Raw genomic sequence first — 27,868 nt, forward strand, 5'->3', positions numbered from 1 at the left:
TTCTTAAGTTTGCACATATGTAGTCACTCACTCAAACCTCATAAACCTATCTTCCTTCCACAGCTTCTGAGCCTAAAATATAAACTGGACAAAACAGAATCATACCAATTTTTATGGGATCTGGATCAGAATATTAGTAGAGTGAATTGAAGAAGGCGTTTCTGGAGAGGACAGCTATCCATAGAGCAATATTTTTCTAAAAGGAACCCAAACTCAAGCCATAAGGTCCTCTTCAGTATTTAGATCTTGTCTACCACCTTCAGCAGCTGAGGAGGCTGTCCCACTGCTGCAGCATTTCTGTCCAAATCAGTAACATTCAGTGAACTGAAGAGTAATTCCTCAATTATAGCCCGGCATAGGAAAATTACACCCACAGCTAAGAGAACTGAGTCAACACTCTCTCACAACTCATGTCCTGCAACAAGACTGGTGCCAGGTGGTACCTGCTGCACTGCCAAACATGACCTCAAGCAAAGAAATAAAGCACAGGAAAATGTTCTTCACTATACAGTAAGGAAAACGTCAAATGCTCCCCCCAAAACTTCTCTACTCAGGAATTCAGACAGAACTGTGAAGCAGCAGAGCATGGATCCAAACTTCAGACAGTACCTGACAGCAACCCATTGAGCTACACGTGAAGATGCAAAGAGACACGTCATGAACAGCATCCAAGAAAACTGTTCTCTGTTCTAACCCTAGCACCCCAAATTACAAACCATGAAGATTTTTGGTTCCTTTGCAAGAGTCTGTCTGTGTATACCCACAAGCAAGCACACTTGTGTGATTACAGAAAGAGAGTGGTACAGAGGAAAAGAAAGGAAGAGAAGGAAATTGTGCATTATGCTCGGGCAGAGGTAAGATTGACCTAACATATACGTAGCAGACTGAAAAATACGATCTCAGCTGAGAATTTTTCTCAGGTAGAACAGCAGAAGACATCACGAAGGCAATCAATACAGCTTACATTTAGATAAAAGATTCAATTCTGTTATGTGCTAAGATATTCTAAATATGTTTTTGAAAAAACTAAGTCTCTGTACAATACAAAAGGAAATTTGAAAGATCGATTTTTCCAGTTAGTTATTCATTTGAAAGGTTCTGTATGGCCTGGAAGACTATGAAAATACCTGCAACTGCAACCAAATGACAGAAATCATTAAAGCTTCTTTCAATTGAAATAGTTATGCCTCGTAAATCCACCTTGCTGTATTCTCCACAGCTCCCTGCTTTAGTCAAGCAGAGGTAAGTGAAGCTGGTATCTTCAGCACTGGTACGGGCAAGGAGGGGATACTCCAGCCTGACTCCTAGCTCTTGTTCTCATCCATGCAGCATGCCATGCTTTTTAACTGTGGCAAACTGTTGGTGCAGCCCTGCTGCGAACTGGCATGGGGAATGGGGTCTGAAGTAAAAAACAGAACAAACCAAAACAGCCTCCCCCAACTTTATAGTATGAAGTTTATTTTTTTTTAGGACAGATCAATTCTCCAGTTTAGTTCAGAGGAGAGCCTCACAAATAGTTTTGTCGGCACAACTGAGAGGACAGCACACTACAGGAGCATGAACGAGAACAAATGGAAATAGTTTAAATGCCAAAGACTGTCTCATAAAACCAGAAGACCAGCTATCACAGCAGCCCTGTATCTTGCGATGTCTCTCCTGCAGTCACTGGTACTTGGACTTTTTGTTAATGTTCCTTGCATCCCAACAACCTGACAACAAAACCCTTCTATGTCTAAGTTTTATGTTTCATCTCCGTTTGAAACGTATACTATACCAGTGTGTGTGACGCCTGGATGTTTTGAATGTGTGGAAGCAGTAAGTAGGCATTTGATAGCTGCACTCTAGGTTCTTCTGGAGAAGACGTCAGAGTTCCTGTTCCAAAAACCTGGTGTTGAAAAAAAAAAAAGGTCATTACATCAACACCTAGTATTTCAGTTATCACAGTAACATACAAAACTATTTTGCTAATAATAACAATCTTTCCAAGAAACAGATTGGTTTTTCACATTAGATCCTTTTAAAAGACAATTTATAGATATAAAGTTCCAACGTGGAAAGTAACTATACACATAAATGGTACTATAGCATCTCTGCTCATTCAGGCACTATTACAGAAACAAAACAAAGCACTTACTAGCAGACCATACGTGATCTCAAAAAGAAAGTATCTAAGCTCTCTTATTATTCTTCAGGCAATTACAATACACGTATCGCCATTTGGCAGTGCAGTAATTTCTGGAAAAACTTTGTTACTAGTCCAACTGCATATTGAATTCAATGGTTTTGCCTTAAAAATTGAGTAAAATAATTTTTGATCATTTTCTTTTTTAAAGTCTGCAGTTTTCAGAGCACTATAAGATTTGCAAGTTGAATGTTTTTACTGCATTCATATTCCGTTCCACCAAGATTAGTTTATGACAATGAGATGCAAGATAACAGGGGAAAAAAAAATCATTGAGGTTAAGAAAAATGCCTTGGGGTTTGCATCTTGTATGCAAAGATATTTTTTTTTTTAATAGAAAAAAACACATGTTTTTAATTAAGAGGCTTATACAATGCATTCTACGTTCACTGAAGATCTCTGACTACAGATACAAAATAGCAGATCAAAGGGAATATGCCTTTTTTTTAATGGAGGCATTTACAAAGTACATTTTACTATAACGGTACCTCTTCTCCATTTGGGTGAATCTTCTGTACATACTCTTGCATAAATGCATTAGAAACATCAAATATGTTTCAAGGCTTTTGGGCTCTCAAGAGCACTGTAACTGTGCATCAACCACTCGAGTTATGCCCAATTTTGAAACTCTTAAACTTAATGCAAGCTGAAATCATGGGCAGCTACTTCCTCTGTTTCAGGTGGCTGGTGGAACTGTCCATGAAAACCAGCCCGTTACTGATTTTAGCAGCAGTCCAACAGGAGACAAACTGATTTTGTGGTGGCACTGGCAACTGCTTCCCCACAACTTGTTGATAAAAGGCCCTGGCTGAGCTGACCGGGCAATAAATCAAGGGGTCAGGAGTGAGTGCAAGGAGAGGAGAGATGTCAAAAAGAAAAGGTCAGTCACTCTATAATGCACTCTTCCCTCATACTTGATGAAAAGTTCCTGCCAAATGCAGCATTACCTCTAACAAATACTAGATAAATGCAACATTGCTATTAAAACCCATGTATTTCAGTTGGACTTACCTATGCTTCAATTTAAGGAGCTTTGTTTTCCAGCACAATATCAAAGTATGGGAACAGAATAGCTGGATGGTTGATTAAAGCTGGCATTTTTTTTAAATCACTGAATTCAGAGTTAGATTTTTCTTTAACAAATTAATAAAAGCAAAGAATTTGGAGTATATAATGTCCCTTATAAAAATAAAAAAACCTTAAGACTTGCTTGAATTCACTAGTTAATCAGGCAATAGACAGCTTTAATGCACAACCATTACTTCGACTTCCCTGTTTTAAGAGCCTAAACCTCCCACCCTGTGCTACATCCCCAATGTGTTTACATAAAATCCTGCAGAGTAGCTGAAAACCACCTAAAATATTTCCTAAATAGGTTTTTCATGACAAATGCATTCCAGCACAGTGCAGTCTAGACTGCAGTATTATATGAAACCAACTAATAGCGACAGGACCATGATTTTGTAAGTACACTTAGTATACAAATACACTTAGTTTTACTACCGCAAGTAGCCCCACTAACGGTATTAATTTTAACCATATACATGTATATGGGATCATGAGACTAGCAAGATCTGGTAAAAGGGATGAATTTTAAACATTACCCCACCTGATTTGTATCAGGAATTCAACGAAGTTGGAAAGTCTCTAAGTTCAAAATGTATGAAAATCACTTTTTAAAACACAAGTAAATCCAAAACTCAATCCAAACTAAAAATAAGAGTAGTTACCTGATATGAAAGTACTCCATGAGATGAGGTATTTATAAATAATGAGCTTTCAATACTGCCTTCTTCTGTTGGCAGGAAGAGTACTCTGAAAGAAATTTTTCCCATCGCTGGAATCACCTGCAGAGACCACAAAGAAGCTTGCTTGCTCGGAGCTGGCGATCACAACACCCACCGTTCAGTTGCACGGCCCAACAGACTTTTCCACATGTACCTATCCTATCTGTAGATCCCACTAAGCAGAACCTCAGTCCTGAGAACTTCCATCTGTCCACAACTCTCGACTCTTACTATGGAGAAGAACTGAGACCATGCAGCAACTTGCCACATTATGGCTGGAATTTCTCGGCTAGCTCAGGCCTCGTCAGTCAAGACTCCTTTTGGCACACGAGTTAATCACGCAGCACCGACAGCCTCTGCGTGCACAAAAACACTTCCCCGCATATACATACCTATTACAAAGTGAATCAATCCCCACTGTGATATATAGTCAAATGAGTCAAAGCTGAACTTGGGCAACACAATTAGTAACCAAATAGGTCTAACTGAAAGAACAATGACGTTTATATCTGCACAGTGTCTTACCCATTCAGCCACAGTAAAAACACAAATCAGATGAAAGCATAATAAAAAGCCTTTGCACATCAGCAGAGGATAAAATCTGGGCTTCATCAAACTGAGATCACAGCGATTCATTCTTAACATGTGTTATATTGTTATACATTGTTAAAAAAATTCCGAGTTAAAATAATGGTCTTAGATCATGAGGCAATTATGCTCATAATTGCAATACAAAATGCATAAAACATTTCATTGCAGGTTTTTTTTGAGGAATATGCAAGACCATTCAAAAGACTAAAAATTCAAGGCTGTAAAACACCCACATGCCTGTGGATTACTGCATAATGCTGCATAAAGCAGAATGTGATTTAAACAGCCTCTTTAACACTGAAAAATTCTTCTCTTTCTCTGTTACTGTAAAACACATTTCCTACTGTAGGTTTTGGATGTCTTCTCCCTCACCAGTCTAAGCAGAAGCAAGCAGAAAAAATGCTAGCAAAACAGAAAAAAAGTTGGAGGTCCTACAAAAAAGCACGAAGAGAAAACACAGAATGAAAAGCTTAGGCCAAAGGAAGCACTAAGGCTTGGCACTTGGCCATTACATAGTTTCCAAAAGTACATCAACACTTACCCGGCTATGAGCAGGAGACACATGAAACTGTCTAGTAGCTGTAAACACTGAATTCACTACAACTTCTCTATCTCTACTAGGGTTGTAGGCATGCAGCATTTTAGCTCTGGGTAACCCCAGTAATCTAAAGGGGGAGGGCGGGAAAAAGAGAAAGAAATTATTCACTTTATAAGGACAGGCAATGTACAAAAAAGCAACTAGCACAAATCACTCTAAAACATGTTGATATGCAACAATTTCCCAGTTGTAACTATTCTTTGGAAACATGCCAAAAAAATTTGTCCTTTAGTATACAAAGGCAGATCAGTAACATTGGGATGTAAAAGGTGCACTTAGCCAAAACTCGTTTGAGTCACCAGGAGTTTAAGAAAAAAACCAACCCTTACAAGGCACAAAGTTTTGAATAAAAAAGTTTAAATAACCAAAGACTTGTTTTGTCAGCTAAAGCAACAAGTCTCTTAAGGCTTTTGCTTTAGCTAATACCTCTTAAAACCCAGCAGCTTATACATTCATTCTGTGCATCCTCTGAAACATTCCTTTAACTTAAAAGGGGACCGTGTTTCTTTCTGGTTACTGATGGACCAAAGGCTGATTATCATTTAAGAATAATTTTTAAAGTTTTCTTACAGAAGAACTAAAAAAAAAAATCTCAAGCATTCTACCAGTATGTTTTGCCTGGGACTTTCTGGATTTTATTTTCAGAAGTTAAAGGAAGCAACAAGCTCCCCCTCCACCAGGAAGGCAATTTTTCAAGAAATGAACCACCAGCATGAAGAACTGATTTGACATCCATGCAGAATCACCTGAAATGTACCCAGAATGTGTTATGGTTCCCTATTCCCTTTTCCTCCTTCCTAGAACTATGTTGATTTTCATTTACAAAGTACTGCAAGGCAAGAAACACAGTTCCAACTTTGTGGCAATTATTTACTATTTCTCTTTTTTTTCAGAGGATGGCGTGATCTCAGCTAATGCTCTTTATGCAAATGTAGCCCAGTACAGTTGTTCCTCCCCACTTCGTTATTAATCAAAAAAACAACAATAACATAAGATACTCACTGCATTCCAAAATGCAGAACTGACGGGTGAAAATGTAAGGCCTTCCCATTTGGAGGCATCTTTGCTGAGAAGCTGAAAAAAAGGGAAAAGAAGGCACAATTAATATCTAGTGGGCATGATGCTACACACTGCAGGGAAGGAAGATACGTTACAGGCTCTGACTCTTTGTGTTCTAAACACGCTCTATTTCCAAATCTTTTCATACATTCTTCCCGCTGCCGTAAGACTGACCTTTTAAGAAGGTTTCCATACAACAGCACATGCTGGAAAGCTCATGCCAATAAAAGTGCAGTTTGAGAAGTATCCCATTTTAGAGGTAATTCTGGCTTGGACAACCTCCCTTCCCTGCACATATCCCCTCAGTCATGCTGATATACCTTTTTATGGGGCTGCACAGTGAACTACGGAGGAAAAACAACTTAAAAGAGTCCTGGGGAATGAAAATTACGTCAGCATGGAGCAGATCTCCAGCCTTGTCAACTCGACATTCACACAAGCACTGGTACAAGCACACCTGAGAGATACAGAGGTAGAGGAGTAAATAGCTTGGGCAAAAGCCGACATCAAAAGAAGTGCTTGCCTAGCTGTGGCTTTAATGCAAAAGCCAACTCATTTCTTACATGCAAAAGAGAGTAAGAAATAATGTGAAACACACACATCATCATCTTTCCTTTGCCCTAGGAAAATTCTCAATAAAGTTCCCATCAGTTCTAGCACATTTTTAGCTTATTTCAACATGAGTCGATGCCCTGTAACATAGAAATCCCAGGGTATCTTCACCACTTTCTCAATTAAAACTTGTCTTCCACAAGTCCCAACAACCACAGCAGTAAAAAACAAGCCCAGCACTTGTTCATTACATCTACGCACCCAGTGCTATGCTGTTAAAAACTTCCCCAGAAGCAGTCTGCATGTTGCATAGCCAGAACCAGTTTCACCTTTACTGGATGATGCTAATAAGCATCCTAGCAAGGATGAGTCTGAGAAGGGAGGGACAGACTGTGGTCTCATTAGTTATCCAGCTGCTTTGCATAATGTGTGGTAGTACAGTTAATTGGTCCCCAATTTAAAAGTGTAGCTCTGTAACATTACACCTTTTAATATATTAAGTACCTACATAATTCTGTTGTTATATTCCAAACCAATAGAGACATCATAATTTATTACCAGTCAGAAAAATCAGGTTTATTATTATGAAAACCCACAACTTTCATGAAAACATTTCTCATACAAGGGAGCAAACTCCCTTGCTGCTGTAGCAGGAGGAATGCAATATATCCAGGCAGCGCTTCTAGGGAGCTGCTAGAAAATAACGAAAAAACAGATGATGCAGAACTACAAAGTCTGGCTGAATGACAGTCTCCTTCCAACCACCTTGTGTCTACCCCAGCCAACTCTTACTCCTTTCCTAGAAACACCGCGGCAACCAGCACCTTCTTCCCCTTCCAAAAGTCAGCCTCAGAGACATACCCAGAAGGAAAGTCTGAGTACTGCTGTTGTAAACACATACAAATTAAAATTACTACTACAGTAAAAGCCCCAGACATTTGGGGGAAGGCACATTTCTTAAGGGTCCTCAGATCCTTTTTTTATATGCACACACATATATAGCAAAACAAAAGTTAAGCCAGTGGTTTATGTACTACAGTATCACCCTGAACCCCACCACAGCTTAAGTTTCTAGCATCTTACAGGTACTGCTTGAAATACCTTTTCCCACCAGAAAAACCTTTGCTAAGAAGGGCAAGAAGCCGAGTGCTCCTCTGTGCCAATTCGCATAATTGGCAGTGGCTCTCCACGACTTACTAATCTTCCTTCTGTGGAGCTCTAGCAGAATCAGCTCTTTTCCTCTCAACCCTCACTCTCTGCAATAGGTACCCAAAGCACCAACTGGGTGCAAACCCAGCTGTGGATGTAGCAGACTGCATTTCATTTTGGTTTGGGTGAACAAGGCCGTGCTGTAGCACTGGTTCCTAAAAACGCACTGTATTTCTATTCAGGCAACAATCACGGTCGACCCTCTACTAGTCAGAAAAAGGGAAAAGCCCTGTGAAAGCAGCAGCAGCAGGATCCCAGGGCTGCCGTCCCATTCCTTCTGGAGAAGGCAGCCTGGACCTGGGATGGCTGAAGCTAACGCACCCTGCAGGCTCCGAGCTGACTCCTGGGCAGGGAGGCAATTTCAGAGCAACCCTGCACACCGCTCCCCAGCAGCCCCAAGAACGGGACCGTGGTTACAAGACATCCAGCTTCTGCTCTGCACCCCACAAAAGCTGCCGAATTGCTCCAAGCCCCAGCCTGGCCCCGAAAGCAGAACAGCCACATTCCTACAGCGTTGTGCTCATAACCCTGCCTGCTGGCCAGCTCCAGGGCGTCTGCACCGCTTATCAGCGGCCCCAAAGCAGTGCCAAAAAATAACTTGAGAGCTGAGTTTATTCAACGGCAGGACTAGTGGAGAGAAATCCACCGCTCTTTGGGGTTCTTTTTTCCCCCCAAGGGAGAAAATGACAGGTTGGAATAGCGGGAATGGGCAGGGGATCATTCTGTCCATCACACCTGAACAACCAACAACCAGGATGCATTTTAAAGCCCACCATTATAGAGAGAAAGGAACAAGCCCATCTACATTAGAAGCGTACTTCTCCAATGTGTTACCGCAATTCTCCTAAAGTCAGCTGGAAGCTGGCAGAACACCCTTCTGCATCCCCACACTCCAAACACAATTGAACACATTCAGATCTCTGCAGGCGATGTGACACGGAAATAAATGTCGAAGGCAATTTACTAAGACATTTAAAAGTTGAAGTCTGTTTTTAAAACAAAGCATTTACATTTTTAAAAAAAAATAATAATTCAAAGAACCTCATCTCACTAATAGATTCACCTCAAATTATGCCAAAAATTTCTCTTTTGGCTGCAGGCAACATGTCCAAAAAAGTACACGGGTCATTTCATGAGAACGTTACAAGCCTGGGGCAGACACACAAATATCAGCCTAAGAATGGAAGTCTTGAAACAACAAATGTGGAGAAACAGTCCTCTTTACAACAAAAAGCCTAGTTTCCAACTACTTTTTAATTGCTTTTAAAATCAGCTAGCATCACATTAAGCACGCTGCCTAACAAAGCCAGACTCCACACTCAATGGCATCTCTCTGTTTTTTCAGGCCGGCCAGTTGAACGCCGACTTCTGAATGGTAAATTTTGATACAGCAGGTAAATTCCAACACTTGAGGGGACATTTTTAAGCACAAGTGAACAGAACAGGAGGGAAACAGGAGAAAGAAATAGAAGAGGGGAAGGCAATTCCTGGCAACTACTTTGAACAGTTAGTAGTAATTGTCTTCGTATCAAAAATCTACTTTAACTGGCCCCATTAGCACTTGCCAGCTCAGCAATTCAACACCCTTCCTCCTCTCCATCCTCACCATATATTTAAAACGCTGACACCCTGAACCATCCATCTCCAAGAAAAAAGGACAGGACCAGCTGAAACACTGGGGAGGCGAGGGAGGGCTCCGCATGGGCACCCAGAGCACCCAGGGCAGGGGGAAGATGGGGGGCCGGGGGAAGATGGGGGGCAGGCTCTGGGGGGAAGGAGAGGCTGACCCCCAGAGACCCGCAGCTCCAGCTCATCACCCCGATCCACAGAAAGCACCCAACAGAGAGGGACAAATCCTGAGCATGCACACGACTCCCAGCACCAGGGATGCTCGCCGGGGAGAAAGGCGGATGGGGAGCAGACAAAAAGTGGCTGGAGGGGAAGGCGGGGTGAGGAAGAGGGGTGACACCAGGGGAGAAGAGCAGGATGGAGGAATGCAGGAACCCCCGACCGCCTGCGCAAGCAGAGAAATCTGTCACTCCAGGGCAGCAGTTTTGGTTTTTTATTATTGTTTTTTAAAAGAAACATGAGCTGTAAAATCTTAAGCCATCATCTTCCCTCCACTGAGGAGACCCAGAGGTGCTTATCTGTAGGGAAAAGGGCATCCGAGACCATGGAGAAGCTCCAGCCTTTTACAGCATTTCCTGCTCCAGGAAAGAACATTTTGGTGTCCTGTTGATGTGGGACTACCAAAAGGGGATGCTAATATAGGGATGCTGAGAGTACTGTTAAATACACAGTTGAAATTGTTTTGCCCTCGCTTCTTTCAGGTCTGTTACTCTTTGATGTAATTAGTAAAAACAGGTAAACAACCGGGTCAGCATGATTTTATGTGTTTATTCACAGGCCCCAAACCTAATATTTATATGCAATATATATTACACACAAGCATTTGATCCAAATAAGCAAAGACCCTTTTATTTCCCCCAAAGTCCAACAGAAAAAGATCTTTCTTCATAACAGATTTATTCATACTTCACTGGCCAAAATCACAAGATAAGTACTTCTCCTAAAAATCCAAACAAAAGACCAAATCTACTCTGAATAAGTTGCTGGGTTTTGTGTTGGGTTTTTCTGGTATTGTTGTGCTTTTTTAATAAAACTTCAAAACCGAGTTAATCTAATTATACATATAAAACACTCAGCAATCTGCAGAATAAGCTGCATCTGAGCAGAAGCGAAGGTACATTTCCTGGAAGGAATTTTATCCCAGTGTCCCTTTTTCTTCTATCAGCTCCTTCAACTCCTGCTTGTATCTTTATTTCTTTAATTGATTACTTTAGATTATCTTAGGATGCATGTTATCTGATGATTCAGATAGCAATGTCTGTAGTTGAGAATAATGATAATTGCTACTTGGTGCCCTTTCTTCATCCTTCCTTTTTGTGCCCTTTGTTCACAGCAGACGAAGAAAAAGCAAGTTGGGCAAAGCGTTTTATTGTTGGGTCTTTTTCTTTATGGTTGCAGGGTTTTCTTGGAAGCAGCAAGCAAAAAGGATGGGATTCTTTAATGTACAAGAAGGCCTTTTTGAGTGAATCTGCTTAGGCAGTACTGTTTTATTTTTCAGTATATTGATAAAAGCAAAGTTTGACTTAGGTTTGCCATTTTGGCACTTCATACGTTCAGTGCAGGAATATTAATGAACCCACAGGATGAGGTTTTGAGATATGAAAGCATGTATGTATTGTATAGGAAAGCACAACTTTTATATGTAAACTGAAACAGAGAAATGAAATTAAAACCCCTCATTTACTGACTAATTTTAGATTCATTCCTCTAGACTACACCTGATAAACAAAAAGCAGACTAAGAAAATGAGATTGACACATACAGAGACAACCAAACCCAAATACTTTTAATAGTTCTGATTACAGCTGATGCAAAGAAATTATTTTGACAAATGAAAACTGTTAATTAATTAAGAGGAAATTAACATAGAAATAAAAACAGAACCCAGCAGCAGCTGAACCAAAGTCTTCTGCAGAGCTGATACAAAGCTTTGGTTTGTCACATCACCTAGTCCCTCTCTTCTCTCAACCTCCCATTTACTAAAGGCAGTAAAAGCACCAAGCAGTAGTTATGAAGGTTGAACTGCAGCTCCTGGAAGACAGACACTAGCTTTAAAAGAGGTGATAAAATTGTTTGGAAATACAAAATTAAAACTTTTGTTTACCATCAAGGCAACTCTGCCAAAAACACAAACAGGAACATCATTAAACTATGATTTTTTGTAACCAAACTTTTTTTTTTCCTAGAAGCAGAGAGAATAATCAGAAATCAGAAAATAAGTTTACCTTGCAACAATACAGCTCACAGGCAAGCTATATGTGCAGCACCTGGAGAAGCATGGCTCCCCATGGCCTCAGCCCTGCCGTGCTCACCACCTCGGCTCTGGAGACTTACAGGACTTCTCCTGAAGCCCCATACCTACGTAAGACTCAGGTGATAACAAATGAACCGGTCTGTGGGGGGTTTTTTTGTGGTTTTTGTGGTTTTGGGTTTTTTTTAAGAAAAAAACATCCAGGAGGTAAAAGAAGAAAAATGTGGATTTTAAACACTGGAAACCTAGAAGGCAAAAAACTCTGGTATTTTTAGCACCGCATTGTTTAGGGAAGAGGGGGAGGACTGACTCACTGCTGCTGAATGCTTGGGGTTGGCAACCCATCCCTAGGAATTCACTTACATGCTTTACCAGGGAGCTGTGCTGCTTCTGGAAGAAGAGTGGTCGTCTTTTTCTCTGAACTACGCTACATACATCAGAGACCGAATCCTAGACTGTGGAAAGCAGGAAAGGCCAAAAGAGTGCTGCCCATCAAATAATATGTGTGCATGCATGCCTGCTTTTTTGCATGTTTTGGCTACAGGAAAATAGGTAAGGGGAGCTAAACCAAAATAAACCAGTGAAACGGATGAGACAATCTCTCTGAAAACAAAATCCACGATTTATGGCCAAAGTCATGATTTCAGGGGGCAGACAGGTCTAGCTATCTTTTTTTTTTTTTTCTAACTTCTGAAGTTGGCAAAGCAGCCAAGACCTGCTCACTGAAGTTTTAATGGGCTTATACTTAGTTTATTTTAAACAGTACCAAGACAAAGAGGTATGTAAGCCTAGCTCAACATGTAAAGCACAAACCACTCTCTGTTACTTCCATTCGGCCCCTCGTGCATCGCTCTCCTTCAGCAACTGTGAGCAGCCTCCTCAGCTCCTCTCCCCTAGCCCTGGTGTTTCCACTACCATTAGTTGTCTTTCTGGGTAACCTTCCCCTCCTTTTGCTGCCTCTGCTCCCTCTTCCTATAAAATTCTGCAGTAATGTTCATACAAACCCTTCGCAGAATAGTTAACCTAAGCCAGCAGTGCTTCAGTTTTATTTATTACAAAACTGCAACAAAATTGCAATGATCAAACTCACAGTATTGTGAAGTTGCATTTCTCAACGGGATGTAAATGAAGGACACAGATAAAAAAAATTGGCTTTTCTCTCTACCCTCACACCTAAACAGTCTCCTTGAAAAACATCCAAAGAAGTTAAATGCAGACCACAATAAAAATCAGAATAAGATTCGCAAAGAAGAAATCTAGCGGAGGTGATGAGCAGTGAAGCACGAAGTGCTGTAGTGAGCACCCTGGTAAAAAGAGAAGGCTTTCTTCTCCAGATGTGCCTGTGGTTTGTATTTTAGCAGCAGCAGCACAATAAAGCGTGTTTAACAGCAGAACAGACTTATTCCCTCCCATAAATCAGTCCTCAACTTCTGAAATAACTGAAATCTGTACTAAATTAAGAAATTAATTCACAATGACTTGACTTCATTTGAAATTGTTTTCTGAAACCTCTTCTTTCAAAATCCTTTAGCCACCCAGATATCAAGCAACAACCAACACTCTGTAGAGATGGTCCTGTATTTTTTAGGCATCTTGGACAGTCTGCTTGAGCAGAAAAAAAAAAAGAAAAAAAGAAAAAAGAAATTTTAAAAATCAAAAGGTATATAAACCCCTAGAACCTCCCAAGCACAGACCTGGGAGAACAGTAAGTGGGTTATCAGTGAATTGGGCAGGCAAGTCAGGCACCCACGTGGCCTAAGCTGAACCTGCAACTACTTGTGGACACACACACACACACACACACAAAAAAGGAGTCTTGTTTCAGCTAGGCTGAGAAGTACCTAAGTTATTTGTTCTGGATGAGTGTACAGGGCCCACTAGTTCAAAATGCACATCAAACATTTCCCTCTGAAGCATCTCTACCACTGCCAGCAAATCCCAAATATCCTGGCAAGCAGAACATCCACCTTCATTTCCCTTTTTGCTTCATATAATTTAACCATTGCCTGATCATTTTGCAATATTTCATGAGGTGATCTCTAAGTACTTAAGACATTGATAACTGGTCTGAAATAAAACCTTTATTTTGCCTTTCTTTTTTTTTAAGCTTCTTTAAAATTTAACTTTTTTTTAAGAAGTCAGCAACCTTCTGTTAAACAGTTAAAATCGCAGAAACAATAAAGTTTTACTCTTTTTTTTAGTTCTTCCCAAAACAAATTAAGAGTCACTTGCTTAATACAAACGCACACTTTTGGCTCCTTCAGAAGCCTTGGCATTCTTGACATTTTATCTTGAATTACCAGGTCCTGGACTTCTGGGGTTATGAGAAAATACTGCATTTCATGTCTTCTTAAAGAACGCTTCTAGCCCCTGAGTATGCGAAATAAAAACACAAATCCCAAAGGCACACAAAGCAGCTCATGCTATTTTTTTTTTCCTTTTTAAACCTCAAAGCTTTTTAGCCAAATTGACTTTTTTCGAGTAATTTGCTTACCCTGGAGTTACCAAACCCACCAAAAAAACTCAAGCACCGAAACACTTTAAACTGCCTGCATAACCCAGGTCTGTTCTTCAAAAACTGACACTAAGATCACAAATCATTTCTGAGATGTTAACTTTTGCCTATCTTAATTAACAAGCATTAAGAGAGGCAGTCAAACCTGAAAGCACCCTGGCCTACTTTATACATGTAAATAAATGACTGCTTTTTGAAAGAACGCTGCTCAACTCTCAGCTCAAAATCACTTCAAGAGGAGCTATGAGACTCTACACCTCTGAAAGACCATGCCGTTTATCCAAGCTCCTGCCCAGAGTCTCTAAACTGAAAATGAAACATTTTCAAGGAGATGTGCTGCTCATAGCCTTTTTCAGACACTTTGAAAACATGAACCCTAGAGAAAGAGCGCACAGAGAAGTACCCACAGAAAAGGCTTCCACAGTGTCAGCACGCTGCCTTCTCCAGCTAAAAGCAAAGCACTAACTGCAAGCCTTGTGCTGAAACACCATGAAATTTAAATGACCGTTCCCTACCCACAGTTTTCAAAGCATTTTACTGAAAGCAGTCAAATTTCACAGCATGGCCCCGTGAAAGAGGTAGGATAAGAGAACCTTAAGAAAGGCAGAAGACAGACCACAAACCCACCTGCCTCGTACCGAAGGAGAGCACGCTTATTTTTACTTACTAGGGAGTGAAGTATTTAATTCTGTCCTTGCAACGGTGAAACGATGGCAGAAGATTTTAGTGGCAAGGGCTGTTTTTAAGCCTAGTCCTGCACTAACATAATTAGGAATCTAATAAAGGAAGAGACAGATATTCCAGAAGAAACAAATACCGATTCTATCACACCTGCCTCAACTAAATTAATTCCCTTATAAATAACAATGAACTTGTTTTCTGCTCCTGCAGAGAGTCTATAGGACAATCAGCAGTGTAGAAGGAAGGGATCCAAGTGAAAACAGACTTCACCTTTTTAGTGTATCAATTGCAATTCTGTTTTTACCGGTTAAAATAAAAATTTTTCTCATCAAGCACACACAACTTTACTCAAAAAACCTCCCCAACCTGAAGAGCAAAGGGCCAATTTCTGTCAATTCAGCAGCAACCCTCCTTCAAGTGTTTCACTTTCACATGCCGGAGCAATGCAGTATTTCTCCGGCTCGAGGAATCTGGCTCCTGCCTTGAGAGAAGGGGGGAGGCATTGACAGGAAACACAGTGGGGCTGCAAAGCTCACAGCAATAGGAAGTTACATTCTTGTCAAATATCATTGCACCCAACCATTTCCTTTTTCTACTTACAGCCACAGCCAAAAACTTCCATCTTGACAGAAAGCACTTCAAGTTAGAACAGCTCAGCAAAATGCATGAAAGAGCTCTGTGGTCGCTGATAAGCTTGACCTGCTTAATAATTAAGAGTGATAATCTTCCTACAGCAATTAAGAGTGATAATCTTCCTGCGGGAGCCGCCTTTTGCTATTTCTGCATTAATCCAAGCCTTTTCGTTTCTTTTTATAATGAAAGAGTACAGGCCTGTAGGACAGCTAAGGCACAGATTTGCTTGGGAGATCTTAACAGCCCATAGGAAACCTTTACACTGAACACATTAAGTACTAAAAATCCCCTCCCCTTTTTTCCCCACAGAAACAGAAAAAAGAACGTAAAAGGAAGCTAAGCAAATACAAGAAAACCCAGACCTAGGCCTTTAAAAAGTAATAATTTCTGCTTTTAATTTATTCCCTTTGGTCTTGACAATGCACCTGATACCACCTGCCCTGAAAAGAAGCCATGGAAAAGTCAGTAAGTTCACATCTCAAAGCTGCAAAATCCAAGTTTAACACAGTAGTGGAACACATCAGCCTGGACTTTGCATTTCTTCTCCTTTGTGAATTTCTGCCCAAATCTTTAAAAACAAAGCGTAATCTTTGAGCATCAACCTTTAAGCATGGTAATTTACCTGTAAGCATCCAATACCATTCCTCGTTTAAGCCAGCACGTGAAGATAGACAACCAAAATGGGTTCAATATGGAAAACTGCACAAGTTATATTTAGACAGTACAACATATAGTTTAGATGCATTAGGCAGTAAATTATTTTACAAACTGGTAAGTCACTGTGGAAGTCTCTCGAAAACTTAAATACACACACCTATTTCAAAATCATTTTATCAAGCATTTGCTTGAGAAACACACCAAGACCAGCTTTCTCAGTGAAGTGTTTCAGTTTTACAAGGAGAAAAACTATCGCTGCTATTGATTGCCAGGCTTATTAAAAACTTAATTCTCTCCTCTAACAGATGAAACTTCATACAAGACTTTCTGAAGCATGTGCAGACTACCCAAAATTTAAACTACATATACTCGCATTCTAAGGATACCTAATTTTTCATGTCATCGAACAGCATCTTCACAAACCGTAATATATGAATGCAAAAATACGATGTGAAGAAGAAATATAAAGAGAAGGAGCAAGGCTACACTTTTCTTAAAGGTACTTTAAGCACGGTGCTGCAGGGTGAAGCTGTGGTTACTCAGCTGTCCCATGTAGAGCAGGCGAACAAAGCTGCTCTCCCACACCCCAGGGGCCACCACCAAATCTTAAGGAGGAGAAGTTAAAGATAAGTTGGTAACCAAATAGCAACACCAAAAAACCAACTTGAGGCCCAAATCAACACCTCCATCCCACAGGAGCATCACTCTCTTGTTCTCATTTTCCACTCCTCCCAGTGGGAATGTATTATATCCTCTTTAGTCCCCCTCCAAATATTTTGGTGTCACTTGACAAAGCTTTTTGTTCTGGTGCAGTAACATACTGGATTTATGCCATTTTACAGATGTAATGTGTAGTATTATTTATTAGACAGGACATGTATTTTCTCCAGAAAAATACAGAACTTTTCTGTTATGAAGAACCTTTTAAAATTACAATAGTGACAAAAAAAATTGCAGACTACTTACTGTTCATTCATATTTCATTAACTGATTGCACTGTGCATTTTTATCTTCATCTATACACTTCAACAGTCCAGTCACATATACCTAATCTCAAAGTAAAAGCTTTTCTTTTCCAACTCCCCATACAAAACTCTGGTTCTACTCCACAAGTATATCCCCTCCTACAGGCAGAAAAAGAATGGGGGAATCCTCCACAGCATCGGATCATTTCCACTTCTCACCTAAAGCCAGTAAAGCCCCATGGTGGCAGGACACCACGCAGACAGCCTGCCGAATTCCCCCAGCTGCCCCTTTTGAAAAGAGCAGCTTGCTGCGCTCGCCTGTCTTGTGTTACTCAGCACTCTGGGTCGTGGTATGCAAAATGAAAAGACAGCTCCATGATTTAGTGCTATTAATAAAAGGGAGCACTCTCACAGTGTATTTGTGACCCACTCTTAAGTACTACCGTGTATTTATACTTCATTAGATTACGTTGTTAAAGAAAACATAGCTATGAAAAAAATTTTATACCAGAAAATTCAAACTGGCAAAAATTCAAAAATTTTGGCATTACCAGGATTAGTAGTTACAACTCTTATTGCAGAAATTACCAGGTCCTTACAAAACATCTGGGATCTGTTGAAGCCAATGCACAGCATATGCTCTGAGCCAATTTCTTCTGACGTACAAAATGCTGCAACCTTCTGCTATTAAACAAAGCAGAACCATATGAAACACACCCTGTTTCACAGGTTTATTAACAAAATGTCTACCACCAAAAAAACCTCAGGTATGTTACAGCTTGTACGTTAACCTCTAGAGCTCTGATTTCCAGCAAGGGGCACCTTGAGCCAATGAGTTAACATTTGCTTCCTTCAGCAGGATAGCTGGTGGAGGAAGGAAGAGGAGAAAAATGAGCTGAAAAAAATAGCAGGAAGTCAGCTTTTGATTATTTTGTCTCAGTTAAAAAAAAGTCCTTGCAATCAAGTACTATATTAAGACTCCACCTCCCCTAGATTCTTGCATTTCCTCCTTTATTTCAAACCTGAGAAGCTAGTCAGAGTTCACCAACTTGAAATTTTCACCTGTAAAAATTTTTAGTTTCTTAACGAGCCTCAAACCAGAGGTGTGCTTCCACCTCAAGAAAGGATGCACTTTGCTTCTGCACGTTCCACACGTTAACCTATTTGAAACAGAGTTTCTCAAGCTGCCCGTGAGAGGAAAAAAGCTCCTTTGGACAGGGATCTCTCTGCAGCCCAAAGGTGCATTTAACCGAGCTTGGCCATACGTTTCTCACCGCTCCTTCCTCTGCAAGATAAACAAGTAAATGTCACAGTCCCGCGTGGGAACCCGATGGGACCTGCACAAAGTTCTGCAGATCTCTGATTGTCTCAAAATGGAAGACGTGGCTTTTGGCAGGAGTATGGCAAAAGGCAGAAGGAATAAGGAAGTGTGAGGTGCTGCCCCGAATCACTGTGAGCAGTAGGTAACACATGGATTTGCAGCTACCACAAGGTCATGTTTTCAACACCTCATCTTACCTTTCCACAGCTCGTCAAGTTTCAGCAGATAGAAAGAAAATAAAAAAGGTGCGAGTGTTCAAACCAAGTGTCATCGTCCGCAATCCAGCACTCACACCCAGCACGACCTAACCTCCAAGCCAGACCTCGCAACAAAGGCACGACAGACATGGGGCACCTTGCAGTTCTCCAAGTCCCAAACGAGCTTCCTCAGTTTGGGAAAAAAAGCAAAGGTCCCCATCTTAAAATTTGGAAGTCCTCGGTCTTTACAGCTGGGCACTGCCCTCCCCGCCCTGCACAGCAAACATTTCAGTAATTATTCCAAGAACAAACCATCCACCAAAACGGAGCCCACCACTTCAATGACCAGAAAGCATTAATAATTGTTTTTATTTACAACGGAGAAAAAAAAAAATCCAAGCAAAACTGAAAGCATAGGGACCAGGGCAGGGGTATGTTTGTTTTAAAGTGACTACCCGCATCTGCGGGATCAGCCACATTATCCCAGCAACACTGGGAACGCTCACAAAGGCCAGAAATGCCCCCTTTTCAAAAGGGCAGTTTAAATGCGGCAGAAACTGGGTCAGCAACAGGCCACAGAAATACCTAAGCAGGCAGCAGGCACCTCATGGGTTGTAGGCAGCAGCCTTGCGGCAAAGGACTCGAATAAAAGACACAACACACCAAGACAGAAATCAGACAATAGCTATTGAAGAAAGGCAGTTAATAGCAACAAAGCACATAAAGCACGGGTCAAGGAGTCGGTCAAGTACAGGCCCTTCAACTCCCTACCCTCTTCCAGTTGCCAGGAATCGAGATTTAGACACAAACCAGCGATGCACATGGCACACAGCACTAGCAGGCAGGCACAAAAAAATTAAGCAGGCACATTAAATCCACAAAACGATAATGAACCACAAAACTTTTTCTACAGTATTACATGGCTGCTCACTTCCTGAGGGCAGCGCAGTGCTCCTTGTTGTTCCAGTCTCATTTAAAAAAAAAAAAAAGTAATTACACAATCTATGCTTATATATGGTGAGCATATTCATCATCTCTCTGTTCAGGTCTTTACTGTTTGTATGTTTATTGATGTGTTTATTGCAGAGACCTTAATTTTAAAATGCCAACCCACAACTTCAATCAATAGGACAATGTAATTCAGCACAAAAAATAAGTATGTAGGCAAAATGTAAGCGGTGACCTACAGTGTCACTAGGGAGGTCTGACTTGCTGACTGCTTTGTACCCTGTGTCATAGCTGACATTAAATGAGAGCGCAGCAGGACTGTTGGACACTTCTGCCAGCCAGAGTGGGGAGACTTGATTCTGTTTTGCATGGACCCTTAAAATCATTTTACATAAACGGAGGTGGTGGTTACACAAGGTGCAAGCAGTTATGAATCAGTCACTCCATCCTTTCTCTCATTTCACTTCCCTTTTGCTATTGTGTATCTTTCCTTTCATCCTTAGATTGCAATCTGCTGTCGTCCCTTATCAGTTTTGCCTATCACTTATTATAAAAGCAAGCTTTCATTTTTCCCTTCCTACCAGTATCTTTGTTCACTTTGTGTTTTTTATCAGGGACACCTTTTTTTTTTTTTCTCTCTTCACAATCTTTAGTCATTTTTTCTCTTGTTACCATACTTGCCCCCCCCGCCTTTCTGGCAATTACACCCCATCCTTCCCCCATGTTGTGGTTTAACCCCAGCCAGCAACTAAGCACCACGCAGCCGCTCACTCACTCCCCCTCCATCCCCGCAGTGGGATGGGGGAGAGAATCGAACGGAAGTAAAACTCATGGGTTGAGATAAAGACAGTTTAATAGGACAGAAAGGAAGAAAATAATAATGATAACGATAATGAAATGACAATAGTAATAATAAAAGAATTGGAAAATACAAAGCAAGCGATGCACAATGCAATTGCTCACCACTCGCTGACCGATGCCCAGTTAGTTCCCGAGCAGCGATCTGCCCACTCCCCCCCCCCCAGTTCATATACTGGGCATGACGCCTTTGGCCAGTTTGGGTCAGCTGCACTGGCTGTGTCCCCTCCCAACATCTTGTGCCCCTCCAGCCTGCTTGCTGGCTGGGCGAGAGAAGCCAGAAAATCCTTGACTTAGTCTAAACACTACTTAGCAACAGCTGAAAACATCAGTGTGTTATCAACATTGTTCTCATACTGAACCCAAAACATAACACTATACCAGCTACTAGAAAGAAAAGTAACTCTATCCCAGCCAAGACCAGGACACCCCGCTGCCAAATTCTAGCCCAGACAGGTTCAGTATCGCATCTGAGCAGTTTCCAGTGCCGCGTTAGGCAAGATGTCTCACCAGCATCACGTGCGACTCGCCAGCTGCCCAGCCTCTCTCTCCCCAGCCAGGCGACCATGCATGGATGGCAGTCTCCGGTTTCGGTAGGGTTCTGCTTTAACCAACACGCTGCTCTGAGCTTCATTAAGAGGCAGCTGGCTGAAGAGGGGCACCCTGTGCACCGAAGCGGACAGGAGCCATAAGCAGCGGCTCCCCGAGAAAGGTCTGGTGGTTGCAGGGGTGCCCTTTGCTTCTGCAAGATAAAGTCCTGCAGTACCCAAGGTGCGGACTTCCAGCCACAGCCTCTGCCCCAGAACAACAGAGACTGAGGCCGGGCGTCTCAAGTCTCCGAACTTGCACGAAAACCTGAGCAGAGAGGGCAGGCCAGGCTCATTGTGCAAGTCAGAAATGCTGGGGGTTTGAAAAAGTTACTGCAACTTCACCTGCCGCCTTGCCCTCTGCGACAAGGGGAAGCTGCACGCGACAGGGGAAGCAGCGGAGGCAGGAGAGCTCGGGGGGATGCGAGCGCTCCCTCACCCTGGGCTCTGAAATTAGGAAACCTGTCATTCCCCCTCTCTCGGAAGGACTGGGAAAAACAGCCTGCTCCTGAGGGTGATTCAAAGCAGCTAAATTAAACTCCTTGACCATCCTCTGGCAAAACCTCTTTCACTCTCGCTGCAGAAGGAGCTGGAGGTGACCAGCCTCCCGACATCTGAAGCTTTGCCCCAAAATTACTCCTCCGCCACCACCCAGGTGCCCAGGGAAGGAGCTTCCCCACAGACAAGACCACATACTGGTGGCGGGGACAGATCTTGCCTGTCACCAAGAGCCAGCTCCAGGTCATAGGGCAGGTGAACCTTGCCTGGCTGCTGCCCTTACAGCTCTGCTCTTGCTTTGAAACACATTTTTGATCATGATTGGTGCAATCTGACCACCGCCATACCCTCTACATTGACCTGCTTTCAAGCAACAGATGGGCAACGCACAGATGCCAGGATGGCCCTGTAAGCATATGGGATACCGCACGTAATTACGGGGCAACAATACTGCAAAAATAGTCTCATGGCCTCAGTAACGCTACTGGTTTTCCCACTTAACCACTACCTTGCTGCCACCTCCTTCTCAGATGCACGGCCCCTCAGGCTCTGGATCCCCACGAGAGTGAGACCAGGCTGCTGCATCCATGGGGTTCGCAGCAGCCTCTCTGGAGAGAGCTGTGCTGGGACAAGGGTCTGATGAGCCCGGAGGGGATGAAAAGGGGAAAAGACAGCACTCAGTGCAACCTTGCAGTGTAGTTTGTTGCGAGACAAACACTGCCAGATACCCAGCCAGCCAGTGGGCACTTAATGAGTGGAAAGAAAACTACTCCTCCTCCTCCCACATCCCGCAGCAAAACCCCACTGACTCTCCACCCAGAGGTTTAATATCAAGACACCAGTGTAACCGTGGCACTGGGCGGTACTTGGTAATACTGACAGCACCACTACTCCAAAACGCTCAGGATTTGCGGCTAGTGCATGGTGCAGGAGCTGACCTGCTACAGCATTACTTCAGCCAGGAGCTGGTGCCCGATGCCCAGACTGCACCCAAACTGTGGGTGTCCAGCCCTGTGGGTGATGACAGGTACTTGCCAATAACTTTGGTAGAGTCCTAAGGCAAAAACATAAACCTTTTATATTTCAATTTCAGATGCTTCTAATAATCCTTGTTAGACTGTTGCTACTTTTCAAGCAGCGAGGAAACAACTTCACACAGCAATTTCTGTATTAACTTCTACAAAGGCAACCAAATCTTTCAGGACGACATCTATTATCTACAACTCTGAAATTTCATGCGATGTACATCTTCATACTCTAAGCAGTGTCTCAGTAGCAGCAGTCACGAAAGTGTAATTACTTTAAAATTACAGCTTTTATTTTCTTCCAAACGTAACCAACTTTTTTTTAATGAATCACTGCAATTTATCCTCAAAGAAAATAAAACTACTGTATTGTCAGGTAATTCAGTAAAATTTAACCAGTCTTGCTTTTTACCCGACAACTTTCTTAGGATTCAGCTCTGTTGTGCAACGACAACTGCTCACACTACAATGTGCGTGAAGATGGGTTTCAAACAGTGAAATGTACCCATAGACCCTACCTGTTTATAAAACACCCAGCCTGTAACAGATGAGTAATTAACAGCTTTTACATATTCCTACCAAGAAAAGCCTTGAGAACACTGTGCACTTTGCTCTGGCACTCTGACGCAGAGCACCAAGGAGGTCCGAGAGCCTTAAAAAACGGCACACCTGCATTTTCAATTGCTTGTGGAAACTGCACCTCTCATCTGAGGGCACTACAGCGATGGAGTTAAAAGGCAGCACAATATACAGGAACCTCAAGACCTTGGAAACCATACAAAGGATCCTCCTCACAAATACTACAAAAGCAAGCATGCATCTGTTTTTTCTCTCTCCAGTGCTAAACACATCAGACTGAGACTGCTGGCTCAGAGTCAAAGAAGTCTCCAAAGTCCCTCTTTGTTCCAAGTGTATTCCCAATGGCAGCGCAACACATTGCTCCGACAAGCGTGGACCGGTGTCCTAAATGCCAGGAGGTGGCATTCAAGCACATACACATGTATTCATATGCCCCGATTTCAGTTTGATACATGACTGCTGAACCCATTTCTGTTCTCACTGATAAGAAACAAATACCTACAGCTGAAGGACTGCAAAGAGTTGCCTGATCCCACCAAACCCACATGCTGCCCACAGAGGAACTCTTTGTAAGTGCTCACAGGGGAAAGACCACCAGCAGGAAGCAGGATGCCAGGCGGCTTTTTTTTTTTTTTTTTGGCTTAATTTTGATAACCAGGAATCGCAGAAATAATTGAAGCAGCTTCACAGGAAAGGTCAAGACCTCAGTGCACCAACAAACTTAAAAAAACATTAACATTTGGATCCACTGCTTGCCAAGCAGTGTCAGCTCTGGAAGAAGTGTGCAGGAGTTGATGGCAGCACTTGCAGTGACTCAAAGCTGGTCTTCTAGAGCTTTGGGAAGTCTGAGAGTCTGTACAACAATCCCATTTGGGACCCTCTCTTAGGACCCGCAAAAGCTTTTCAAGCAACCATATACCCACCACACGGGTGACCAGGAGAAGCCCTCCAGTAAATGAGGATGGGAAACAGGGCTCTAAGATCATGGCAGCATTCAGGGGGCACAGAGAAGAACAAAGAACAGTAAAACAAGATTAACTTTCCGCTAGATCAGGTATCAGCATTCACTCACACATGATTTTAAAAAGCTGGGAAATTCCCACTCAGAAGATAAATACGTATGTGCTACCAACAAGGCAGATAGTAGCAGAAACTAAGATAAGCAGATTACAAACTGGTCATCTATCTCTATCTACTTTGTAAAGATGAGACTGCTTATTTAATTAAAAGTTAACTTCTTTTTTTTTTTGAGACAGAGGTGCAGAGATATGTGACAATTATACTTCGGTATGTTTCAAATGTGAATTATGCTTCAGTCACTCAAAGAAAATAACCAGGTCCCAGAGAGAAACATTAAAACAATGAACAGCAATTAAAAAAATTAGAAAGCAATATATAATGATTTATATATGCAAAAGAAATAGTGAGAATGTATGTCACAACAATTTTGACTTAAGGTCACATTTTCTTCTTCACATATATCAGTCAGGTTTCTGAAAGTCTTTCCAGGCATTTTGAAGTGTGTCAAATTATCATCTTATTGATATACAAACATCTCCAAAGGCCAGACCAGTTTCAAATCTTAGGACTGCAATTGTACTGAGGTCTTTTATAATGCAAGCTCAGCTATATTATTGCAAGTGTCACCATCCCATCATCTGAAAGAACCGTTTCTAGGCTTAAAAAATAGCGAGTTATTTTCAGCATTTCTCATGTTTCCTTAAGGAGCATGCTGTTACGAACAAACATTTCAACAAAACTTTTCCTTGCTCAGAAAGCCAAACTTCTAACTGAAATACAACAAAACCATGAACCAGAGTCAACACAGCCCATGCTTTCAACAGCACTGAACATGATACACCATCCTAATTTTCTCCTTTTTACTTCCAAGCCCTTACAGCTTCTTCATGTGTCTTCACAAAGTTCTGAAGTAGAAGTTGGCTTTTATCAGGCAGTAACAGAAAGCATTATTTTGCATTTCAGACTTCTTAATTTTGACATCTGTGTTCTGATATCCAGGTGGGTGAGATGGTAAACCACTGGCTACAGCTCACTTGGTAGTGCAACAGTATCTTGAAGCAGACAAAGAGGCTATCAGAAGACAAGAACTTCACCAAAAACAAGAACAGAGGGCCACATCTCACCCTCCTCTTGGAAAACATTTTCCCTTCTCTCTCCTTTTCCTCATAATTCTGAGCAAAAAACCTTCTTCACCGTGATTGTTTTTGATTGAGGAATTCCTGTGTTTAATATAAAGTCCATTTGTTCTACAGAAAGCAAGGTCTGTTTTGTACACATACACAAAAAATATCCTGAGTTGTCTTTGCCTAGCATTTCCACTGCACTTTCTAAAAGTTACCAAGACACACAAACTGCAGCTTTATTTGTACACCACTTTGTGGGCAGGAGGTGGAGAGGAAGATAAGGTGACTATTAACACAGCCAGCTTTGCCCTCTATCTTCCTTATCTCAGGTGGCAGCCTGGACATAACATAGAATAGTGGACCCCTAAGAGGGCAAGCAGACACCTAAATTATTAATACTGACCATGTGTTTCTCCCACATGATTTGCTTATTTGATTAAAGCAAACTCTTCTCCAAATATAAAGCAAATATTTGCAGTGAGTACTCGGAACTCTGCAAAAGAGTTAATACACACTGTCGTCACGTGCAAGTATAATATTTGACATACTTTTTCTCTCCCTGAAGTGGACAGGACTATTTTGTCCTGATGAAGAGGGGAGCTAGTCATTCTGCAATAACCACCACAAAGAAAAAGTCTCTTCCCAAAGCAGCTACTGAAGGAAGTGGATTAAAAAAATGTTTAAGACAATGTAACTAAGATGTTTTTTAAAACTTAGGCTTGAATTTATAACCAAGAGTGAGCTGAAAGTGGTACAGATGAGTTATTTGCTTTGTTTTGCTGTCCATGTTTTTACTTATGTTACTATGGCAAACATCAAAATTACTGAAAATTTTTCAGCTCCTTTTCCTACTTGCCTACAAGTCATGCACGCAGAGCCACTGCCAGGGCATGAGCGCAGCTTTCCCAGAGCACATTTCCTAGTCAAATAAAAATACGTGAGGCATTATAAGCTAGGTTTGTGTTACCTTTGAGTCTCTAACAAAGATGAGAGGCAGGTAACAGCATTGCCTGTAACACTTTATTACACCGCATCAGATAGATTTCAGGTAACTTTATTCTCAGCTTACAAAAATCAAACCAGCATGCTGGGGTTGATGATTCAGAAGTGGACTGTCTGCCAACTCCTGAAAGTGAGCAAGCTGTTGTTTTGTTTTTTTCTATTTTGTCACAATTTGCCAATCTGCAACAGCAGAAAAACTATGAAGCTAAATGCTTATAGGGTGTCAATTTTCAGATTGCTGGCATTGGTCTATCATTCCAGATGTCTGTCGTTTAACTGCATAATGGTAAAATTAAAATTACTGAAAATTAAGCCCTCTTAAGGGCAACTAAGAAGCAGCTATTAGGGAAGTAACGATAATTTATTAATAATAAACATATAGACAGATATAAAGCTAAATCTCTTGTGGCCCACTGCCCACAAATCGGAAGGATTAGCCCGAGATTAACACACATCTGAAATTCATTATTAGTGTATTAAAATGTAAAAGTAGAAACATAAGAAGAGAGTTCCTATTCTGAACTACTTGTATTATAGAAGCAGCATGTATGAGCTAAGGGGACAGACACTAAGTTTACAATGATTAGGACAAGGACAACATGCCACAGCAGCTGTTTGCTTTTCTTTCTTTTTTTTTTTTTTCCTCTTCTCTAAACATAGAAAATGTGTCCTAACATACCCTTTTTCAAAACAAGGCAGGTTAAGTTTAACAAGAAAAATGCCATGTTCCAGAGCAGACTTGCAGAGCACTCGCAGCACACAGCTGCTTGGCATTAAGAGCTGACCTTCCGCATGTGTTTGCTGAATGACTATACCAACAGCCTGTGCCACAACGAGATCTGTCTCTGCTCCTGCGCAGCCTTGCAGCCAGTACTGAAACAAACACAGAATGGGAAATAAGACACCATATGCCCTTGTCCCACCTGCTCAGATCAAGATTGTCCTAACTCTAAAGACCGTGCATTCTGGGCGGACTCTGTCCCAAAGCATTAGGCTACAGGGGTTTACCAAGAGCCCGAAAAAAATTAAAACTGCGCACAACGAATGATGTATGCGTGTGTGCACTTGTCTTCAACTTTCCATGCAGTGGCAGGCTGTGTGATTCGCCACACCATCCACCCAAAACCCATCCATGGCCTCCAAGGCTATCCATCACACCAATGCAAACACTTTACCCTCTTCCTACCCAACAGCTGCTATTTTGTTAAGGCGCTACTCCCAACATATAAGAGGTTCTCTCTCTTAGCCCCACACTTTTGGGGACTAACCTGCTCGTCTATCTCACCAACAGCGAGCAGAGCAGCAGATTTGGCTGGGTTCCTCCCCAGCTCCTCCTGCACTGCAGTAGATAAGGGAGCAGAGAGTCAGCCTTGGCATGAGTACCACCATATGCAACCACC

The 27,868-nt window shown here is 41.8% G+C and overlaps 1 protein-coding gene across 8 annotated transcripts in view; it reads right to left on the reverse strand.

Moving 5' to 3' along the window:
• TMEM131L (transmembrane 131 like) overlaps window positions 1-27,868 on the reverse strand; it is an 83,757-nt gene that overhangs the window by 41,124 nt on the left and 14,765 nt on the right. For all 8 annotated transcript variants that reach the window (XM_030010423.2, XM_041125937.1, XM_030010397.2 and 5 more), the window contains exons 4-7: window positions 6,161-6,232; window positions 5,102-5,225; window positions 3,913-4,029; window positions 1,775-1,885 (exon numbers count right to left, since the gene is read on the reverse strand). In XM_030010423.2, coding sequence (XP_029866283.1) covers window positions 1,775-1,885; window positions 3,913-4,029; window positions 5,102-5,225; window positions 6,161-6,232 — 424 coding nt within the window. The remainder of the gene's footprint in view (window positions 1-1,774; window positions 1,886-3,912; window positions 4,030-5,101; window positions 5,226-6,160; window positions 6,233-27,868) is intronic.

The sequence above is a fragment of the Aquila chrysaetos genome, chromosome 1 (assembly GCF_900496995.4).
Source record: "Aquila chrysaetos chrysaetos chromosome 1, bAquChr1.4, whole genome shotgun sequence".
In the NCBI taxonomy this organism is placed as follows: domain Eukaryota; kingdom Metazoa; phylum Chordata; class Aves; order Accipitriformes; family Accipitridae; genus Aquila; species Aquila chrysaetos.